This window comes from Hyposmocoma kahamanoa, unplaced genomic scaffold (genome assembly GCF_003589595.1).
Source record: "Hyposmocoma kahamanoa isolate Upper Pololo Valley unplaced genomic scaffold, ASM358959v1 99228, whole genome shotgun sequence".
In the NCBI taxonomy this organism is placed as follows: Eukaryota; Metazoa; Arthropoda; class Insecta; order Lepidoptera; family Cosmopterigidae; genus Hyposmocoma; species Hyposmocoma kahamanoa.
The window spans coordinates 36,913-46,696 of NW_020655832.1; the positions used below are offsets into that span (position 1 = coordinate 36,913).

General features: G+C 35.7%; 1 protein-coding gene across 1 annotated transcript; it reads left to right on the top strand.

The window, feature by feature from the left end:
* Positions 1 to 735: 735 nt before the first annotated feature.
* Positions 736 to 9,199, top strand: LOC113239032 (cationic amino acid transporter 2-like; the record flags this gene model as incomplete). Its single annotated transcript, XM_026475896.1, has 5 exons — positions 736 to 967; positions 1,175 to 1,324; positions 2,504 to 2,638; positions 5,237 to 5,341; positions 8,913 to 9,199. Coding segments are annotated over exons 1-5 (909 nt in total), but the record flags the coding sequence as incomplete, so codon positions are not given.
* Positions 9,200 to 9,784: the final 585 nt, after the last annotated feature.

The window sequence follows — 9,784 nt, forward strand, 5'->3', positions numbered from 1 at the left end:
CAAAAACAAAATTCCATTTTTACAAAACATCAAATTTAAATATGCGATTTAGAATTTATTGGAAAGCCCATCTCTGGACGTAGGGCTCCTCCATGCTGTGCCACTCATCCCTGTCCGCAGCCAGTCACGACAACGTTACCCCCGCCACCTGGGTGATATCGTCCCTCCAGGGTCGGCGCGGCCGCCCTCGCGGCCTACGGTTCAGTCATGTGTACCAGTGGAGCACCCATCGCTATCGGTAGACATTGCTAGATGGCCAGCCCATCACCATTTCAGACGACAAGCCATTTTTGCCGCATCTATTATATTCGTTTGTCTTCGAATATCTGCACCAGTTATTCTGTGTTCCATTTTTAAGCCCAACATATTTCTTTCCACCGCTCTCTGGAAGACTTGGATTTTGTATATTGTTTCTTTTGTTATAGGCCACGTTTGACAGCCATAGAGCAATGTGGGTGTCACGATGGAACCCATTGCTTTCTTTTTGAGGGAAATGTTCATTGTAGACTTAAAAATATGTTTATTCGACCGGTATGCGCTCCAAGCTTTCTTTATCCGTCTCTCTACTTCTCTTATGAAATGCACCTTAAAAGTAATATTTTGCCCTAGGTACAAATATTCGTCGACAAAAACGAGGGGTTTAAATTGAATGAGTGTTCTTTTCTGTTCTCCATTTGTCATGACACACATCGATAGAACTTTCTTTGTATTAAATCATTTTTATTTTTGTTTCAGATGGGCTGTTCTCGAATCTTCAGAAGCCTTCGACGCTGCAAAAGCCTGACCGATAGCGACACCCCCTCACAATTGTCTCGATGTTTAGGCCTCGTAGACCTCACAGCTTTAGGCGTCGGCAGCACGTTAGGACTAGGCGTCTATGTGTTGGCTGGTGCTGTGGCGAAGAATGAAGCGGGACCAGCTGTTACCATTAGTTTTCTGGTGGCTGCAATAGCTTCAGCTTTTGCCGGTAAGTAGACGACCAAAAAAATCGATTCAAAGCAAAACATCGTGCTTCCCTACAAGTAACATTATAGAATAATTTATACGTGACTATTTTTATTTATTATCTTCTGTTATTCTTGCACGTGTTTTATGTTCCACGAGATTTCTCTGTTTAATAATTTATACCCAATTGCGGTAGAAATAGACCAATAACTGGCACACCTTGTTTCAGGCTTATGCTACGCAGAATTCGCGGCGCGAGTGCCAAAAGCAGGGTCTGCGTATGTGTACAGTTACGTCAGCGTTGGAGAGTTCATAGCGTTCTCCATTGGATGGAATCTAATACTGGAGTATGTTATTGGCACTGCCAGTGTTGCCAAAGGTGAGACCTTGAATTACTTAAAACGAAAGTACGGATTATAAATCTTTGATGGTAAAAAAATAACAAATGTTATAATTTTAAATTTAAATGTAGGTATGTGTTAGTTTGTATTTGATTTGGATGCAATGTTTGATAGTCAATTTATATAATTTATCGTATAGGTACAGATGTAATTAGAAAGCAATGCATGTGTAAATAACTAAATTAAATTAAACTTTAAATAATTAAATATAGCGTTGCCATGGGTACAGTCAATGGCACTTTTATTCGAATAACGCATCTACTGCAACGGAAAAGGATTCGACGTGTTAATGATGATGTGCTGCCGTCTGTACTAACATTGCCATGCCCTTACGGGGCGTCTTATTGTGCTATAGTTAGCGCAGTATGTATTTATTACTAACCTACCATTAGAATGTGCAATATGATATGCAATAAATAAATAAATATATCCTCTTCTGCCTGAAAACATTTATAAATACTTACGTAGTTTAGGTATCTTTCCATTGACATGGCGCACGACTCAATGGTCCTGCCACTTGATACTATAAAAAAAAAGAACTGTAACTCCGGGACGGTAAATATAAACGTGTAGTTAAGTAAAGCAACGTTATATTCAATATAGCTCGTGCTTCACATGTTAGCATGTCCGGTTTCTGCTGAAAAGTAGACAAAAATCGTTTTTAGTAAATTACATTTCGTCGGGGATAGTGCAAAGGCGCTTATGTATCATTGGTAAAAGGGCGTATCTTCGCGAAATGAAATTTTACAGGTGAGGGTTTAAAACGTTATTACCTTGTTATTTCAATGGCTACGACTACCATTTTTGCACAGTAAGCATTAAGTTAAGTTATTTACGGGCTGATAATTATAGATTCCAGTAAATAAGATTAATTTGGTCGCCGTAAACGCGCGTCATCTGTGCGTATACGCGCCGCAGACGCGCGTCGAACGCGTGCGTGTTTCGCGTTAAACGCGTTCGTCGCGTGTGTATAGGCACCTAGACCTAAGGTTTTTTGTAATTTACTAACAATTTATTTACCTGTTCTGAAATAAATGATAACTTTTGCTCTTAGTTTGTTTGGAAGAGAAAATATTACAGATTAAAAATTGGGAGTAAGGAAATCGGCACCATTGTCCAGAATGTTGTCCATTGTGACAACTGTATCAATTTTGCAGGTATGTCCAACTACATCGACACCCTGTTCAACAAAACGATGGAAACTACGATGACAGAACTGGCACCCATCAACGTCTCCTTTCTCGCTAAATATCCTGACTTCTTCGCCTTCACCTTGGTCATGCTCATCACAAGTAAGTTAGATAAACTGTCAATTACATAATCAATCTTTATTCAATAAAAACATACTCCAACACATACTTTCAAAGTTATAGAAATAAAGAAAATTTATTTATTATTTTTTTCTTCTTCTAAATTTATCAATGTCATTTATATAAATAAATAAATAACGTACAGACTCACAGTCCCGCACTAGTTAAGCCCTGTGTCACGGGTGCTATGGACACACATAGGCAACTACAAATTACAACCAAACTCACGAGAGAAGTAAATGTAGACCATACAAATATTTCTCCCGGACCTGGAATCGAACCTGGGACCTCTGCGTGGCAGTCGTAATGGTAACCGTTCGGCCACAGAGGCAGTTGAAACAATATTTAAAGAAAAAGAAAATATTCAAAGAAATTCAACCCAATTTGATTGACTCAGTGGATTGAATCTATGGAGTCATCGAATTTAACACCTTTAAGGAAACCCTGTGTCGCGGGTGACTTGGACACTCACATAGACAACCACAAATTACCCCCAAACTCACGAGAGAAATTAATGTAGGCCATACAAATATTTCTCTCGGCCCGGAAATTGAACCCAAGGTTCAGAGGAACGGAGTCGTTCGGTAACGGAGGCAGTTAGTCCAATGTTAACATTTTGTATTATTGTGTGAAAAGTAAATTCATTGAGTCGATAAACCTACAGTGAAAATACTATAGTTCATAATAAGCATTATGAAGCTAGAAGTCTCATAACAACAATGTTTCTAATCATAAAAATATAAAGCGATGCATAGGTATTTGTAAAACATGCTATTGTCAATTTATCTAAACAAATAATTGTTATAGCCATCGTGAGATGTCAGCTAGAGTTCACGTAACTCACGTCAAAGAAACATAAACTATGAAAAGACAATTCAGTGTTACATTGTGGCTTGAACATATTAGTACAATATTTATATTTCTGACATTGAGCGCCTTCAAAAAGTTATTAAGTTATAGGCATCCGTTGTTTCCAAGTCATGACATAGTGACACTGGAAAAACGACACGCTGCAACGGATTTTTCTGTACAATACGAAGGGCGCACTATAAGTTTCCGGAATGAATAAGAAAAAAATACTATAAATGGTCAGAAATGAATTTATTTATCGAGTTCTTAGGTTTTCGCGATTGTTACACATAGGAAATGAAACTATTTTTCCGGATTTAAATCGCGTATATTTGTTTTTTCAAACAAAACGACGTTTCGGGCCCTTTACATGTCCCATAGTCATGGTTGACTGAGGTGGTACAGTCTTCAACCAGTTATGTCTATAATAGTAATGCAAACCACCCTGTTTTTTTTCACTATAGTTACAATAGTTATTAATTAAATACCTTATTTTTAATTTTACAAAGAAAACATTCCAATTTACGCTACATTAAGTTTTACGAATTATTTTAATGTTAAGCATCATTTAGATGTATTTATTTTATTTGTCCGTTCCAAAATTTGTAAAATCAATGTATAAGTGGTGATAAAATTTGTTTTTTAGTTTATTTCTTTGTATGTTTCTTATTTTATTTGTGTTTAATAAAATTACCAAGTAGTGTTTCGTTCTTTTTTTATTTATTAACAAATGGAAGCTTTATAAGCTTATAATCTTGTAAGTATACAAATTGTAAACTGTCCCAAATAATAAAATAAAAAAATATTATATTATTGTAACACATAGGTAATATTACTAAAGGTCGCACGAACACAACGAAAAATTCCTTGGACTCGAACCAGCGTCTGTTGCCTCAACGTCGGTCTTTTCACAAAAAAATATGAATAGTTGTAGTTATGAAATAAAAACCCTAAAAGTTTTGCCAAGTTTTATTGGAATCGGTTACCGTAAAATGCGCGGATCCGGATTCAACCCCTAATTTGCCACCCTTAGAAATGGAATATTTTCTTCAATTTAAATGGAACCACTACATAGGGGGCTACCCTTTGTAACAAAAAAAAGAATCATTGAAATCGGCTCACAAATTTCGTATTAATCACCTAACATATACACAAAAAATATAGTCGAATGGATAATCTCCTCCTATTTTGAAGTCGGTTAAAAACACATTTCAATATATAATAAAATACCCCTCAATATTAAAAATGAAATAAATAATAAAACTCTCTCGGTTAAATTAAAAAAATACTTAATTGAAAAGTGCTATTATTCTATGCATGAATTCTTTAATGACAAATAAAAATTTATTCGATTTTTAAACATTGAGACATTGACTTCATTTTGCGATCTTATCTACTATGTGATTTATAAAAGTAAAAATAAAAGTAATAATATGTATTCTTATATAGTCATTATTAATATTCCAATTTTAAAATTAAATTATGTATAAAATAAGGCCTATATGCCTAAATGAAATACTTGCTCTTATAATTATTACTTTTATAATGTTTTAATATGTAATTTATAAATGTAATTGCAATGCCCCAACAGGGCTTATGTACATATTGGCATTGTGTTGTTTTTAAGATCTTTCTCACCAAAATTGTACATACTGCAGAAATAAATAAATAAATAAATAAACACCATGATATTCAATAAAATTAGTGTTAATAAAAATGTTTCATTTTCAGTCCTACTGGCTATCGGCGTACGCGAGTCAACGAAGTTGAACAACGTATTTACAGCCCTTAACATCACTACTGTCATCATAGTAGTGGTTGCCGGCGCAATTAAAAGTGAGTTTTCTATTTGCAGTCCAAAAATACTCATGCTCCTTACTGGTAGGACCAAAAGGATAAATATGTCCTCGTGCTCCTACCAATATATTTTTTTTTAATAATAACGCACACACTCAACATAGCCCTGCACTAGGACAACCCTGTGTCGCGAGTGCCATGAACACACACATAAACAAACACAAATTACACCCAAACTCACGAGAATAATAAATGTAGGCCATACAAATATTTCTCCTGGCCCGGGAATCGAACCTGGGACCTGAGCGTGGCAGTCCGGCATGGTAACCGTTCGGCCACAGAGGCAGAGTCATATACTGTTTACAATGAATAACAATAGGGATTTCAATTTCGCTGCATTTTCGAAACTAACATGTTCTTTATTACCGTCTTCGAAAGTAACAAATTTATACAACTTCTGCGCATTTGGATGACAAAAATCCTTGGTAGTGACCCGTTTAGCTCCTGCAGGGTGGTCTCCATCTATCTAATGTTTGAAATAAATATTGGAAATGATTAATGTGTGCAAATGTATATTTACAAAGAGCAAACCCTAGAGTTTCTTTGCATTATTCTTAGGGAAATCTTCGAAATCGAAAAGTAGAAGAGAAGAACTATAAAACATCAGTTTTCTTTTTTAATTAAAAAAAAAGGTTTATCTTCGTAAGCGTTCTGAATTTACACCTCATCAATTTTTATTCTTGCCTTTTAATTTTTGTGATAAGTAACTTGAAATTATTTTGTTCTTCGACGAATTAAAATAATTTAGTAAAAACAGTTACTTGTCATTGTCAATTTAATGTCAACAAATTATTGTTGACATTAAATTGACAATGACGTAGGCATATTTTGTTCTTATTAAAGAACAAAATATGCCTACGGATTTATATGAAATAAATAAATTATGTACGACAAATCGCGTAGTTGAACGTGTCATTATCTTTTTTTTTTCATCGAAAGAAAAGGAATGCACTACAGCCCATTGTCAAATTCGAATATCAAAAACCTTTTCCATGCTTGCAAAAAACGCTTTTATGAGAAAGATTTTTTGTGAAGCAGATTTCTAATGAGAAAGAAGCTAATCCGAGCTAATGAGGTAAAAAATATTTTTTAGTTCGTATTTATGCTGGGTGTAGGCTGCATGAAATAGGATTTTATGATCTAGTGCATAAAATAATATCGTCGTTTAAGACCGAGGCAATGACGCCAGCGCAACAGCCACGCACACTAGAACTTTATAAAATAAAGTTTTACTTTTGTATTTTTAATCCGTGTTATATATTACAATATCAAAAAAATAGGCAATATTAATTCTAAATGATTATCACTAGTAACAGGTTTCTTACCACGGTATAACTTCTTTTTATTTTCCCGATATTTCGGAACGGTTGCACGCTCCATGGTCACGGAACTAACTAACCACGAAAGTCTTAAAATCTATATAATATTAATTCTAATAAGTTATAAGAAATAGAAATGCACAAAAAATAAAAGCTATATAACTGAGCATTATGCAGTCCGACCTGAATCACGTGTAAAAAAAGTAGTGCATTGGCGGAAAGTTCTTATTGTTTCTTGGCAATAGTTGTGTTATCGTTTATTTGTAATATTGCTGTTTAATTTCCTCGCAATCGAAGTGAAAAGCAGAGTGTATAACTCGTTCATAAAACTCATTTTACCCTCGACTGAGTATCCACCCTCGGGTATACACGTCTCGGGTAAAATGGCGCGTTTTATGCACTTGTTGTACAATCTATCGTTTTGCTCTACAAAAAATTACGAACAATAATTTTGACGTGTTCGCGGTATTTTTTTTTACCGATACAACAAACGCACTAATAACGCGACAAAACAATATGGCGCCACCGTCTATGCGGAAAAGGCATGGAACTAAAACCGAGCGTAGTACTGGCTGTTTGAGTTTGTTCACTCGAAGTAAATTAAAAAATTAGGTACTTTTTACTCCAGGAGCAAAGGATACACTTTACTCCCGCTACGTAAGGCTATAATAACGTGCTTTTAGAGCATGAGAACCGGCTTGACCTTTTTGCGAGAAGTGTGGTATCTTATGGTATCTTACCAATACTCCCGTTTGTACTTTATACTTTTAAATCAACCTTTTTCTAAGAACATGTTCTATCTGATTGAGATTACACCAGGGTCCACTTTTCCCCACGTGTGCGTACGTGCGCTCTATAAATTTCTGTCGATCTTTAAAATGTGAGTCATATTTTATACAATTACGCAAATATTAGTATTCCGGTATTGGTATTAATTTATTATACTAAAAAAATAGGTGTTAATTTATTATTTTACGAAACAATTGTGCAAACTTATTTCAATACTAACTAGCACACATAGTAATGTGCTTGACGACAGAAGTAAGTACCTACATCAGCAGTTCTTCCCTGGACGCTACAGAATCACTATTGCCAAGTAGACTTAAGCAAATATCGCTTGACAGAAAGTTAAAAAGTTGCAAATTGGCTCTGAAACTGTAGTTCCAATCCATTTGAAAAGCGACTCTTATTGTACTTGCTATTAGGTTCATTTTTTTGGCAAGAACTTTATGATCATAGCAAATTACCAAATACCTGAATGAAACCTACCATGGAGTAGCGCGTTTACAAAGTCAGCTAATTTAAAATCATATTAAATGTTACAAGATAAAACCTAAATAAATAGGCGGCAAAAAGGTGCAAATATTTTTTATCGTAATTATAATTAAAATGTCGCTTTTGATAGGTATCAAAATATCGCAGAATCTAGTAGAGACTAAGAGCTATCCCACAAGGGCGTTGCGTTCACGTTCTGTCACCGCGCGCTGTTTCAACGCATCGTGTGGCATGTCACTCTGATTTATAGTTACAACGTAGTTGCGTCAACGCAACACCGACGCAACGCGTGTGTGGCATCTTCCTAAGAGCGATGCCGCACGATGCGTTGCGTCGGGGTTGCGACGCCTGAGGGGTGACTCGGCGTTGTACTACATGTAAATTCTAACTACATGCACATGACGCGATGAAACAATGACGGATCGCGTGCAGATAAAACAGGGCCAGAAGACGAAGCGGATAGGGGTACGCCAATGAAGCGGCGTCACGTTGCGACACTGCATTGCTCGTGTGGCACTCAGTGCGTTGTAATCATAGCGTTGCAACGACGCAACGCACCGACTGCGCCCGTGTGGCATCGCTCTTAACGTTGCGCGAGCTTGTTTAACACTGAGAATTAATTTAACGAGCGGCTTAACTGTTACGAGTTCTAAATACATCAAATGTAATATTATAACAATGTAGTTAGTAGTAAAGACGTCATCAGTCTTACTTACGTAAATACTACCTCGGAGTTTTGGTAGAGCGAACGAAGCGGATAGTTGAGGATTTAGCTGCCTTGATCGTGACATAATATATGGTATTAAACAAATAAATATAAATATATAATGAATGTTATTATCTTTTCTTTTTTCTTTGTCTAGAGTTCTTATGTGACGTGAATCGACGTAATATCGTATATTTCGAATCGTCATAGCGAGCCACATAATATTTTTCATGTTTTCTCGTTTCCCTAGGTGATCCAGCAAACTGGCGAATAAAACCAGAAGAAATACCTGAAGAATACAAGGCTAAAGCAGGCGAAGGAGGTTTCATGCCCTGGGGTTTCGCAGGGGTCATGACTGGGGCCGCCAAGTGCTTCTTTGGATTTGTGGGCTTTGACTGCGTGGCCACCACTGGTGAAGAAGCGAAAAACCCAAAAAGAGATATACCATTGTCTATAGTCTTGTCGCTGTTGATTATCTTCGCATCGTATTTTAGTGTAGCCACTGTACTGACTATGATGTGGCCTTATTATTTACAGGTTAGTGCTTCTCTTATATTATGTTTTTGTATATTTAAAACTGAGGTCGTTATTTGCTACTGGTGGTTTTCAAAACACCATCTGTATGGAATCCGAAAGTTCTAGTTTGATTTACAGCAGAATATTATTTAGGAAACTACATACATTTTCGGCATAGTTCTGTATGTTCTTTTATATATAAATAACATAGAATATTTATTAGGAACGGTGGTAGCCTTGTGGGAGAGCGGCTGCTTCTCAATTGACAGGTAGTCGGTTTTAAGTACATACACTACTCAACTAAGTCTAGGGAACAAGTCAATTATATTAACTTTTTCAATATTTTAATTTTTTTTAAAAAGTACTGGTCACTAAACTTAATAAAAGTAAATTAAATGCTTCGAAATTTAAAAAATTAAAACAAAAAAGCAAAAGTGTTTTAAAAATTAGGAGGGAAACTTTATATGGATTGTAAAGATTCCCACGAACAATATTACATAGTTAAGAGTAGATATTGTGAAAAATACATACTTGCAATATCCGTGCGAGATTGTTGATTTTATTTTCCGTAGAATAAACATTGGAGCACCGGAAAATTTTAAAATT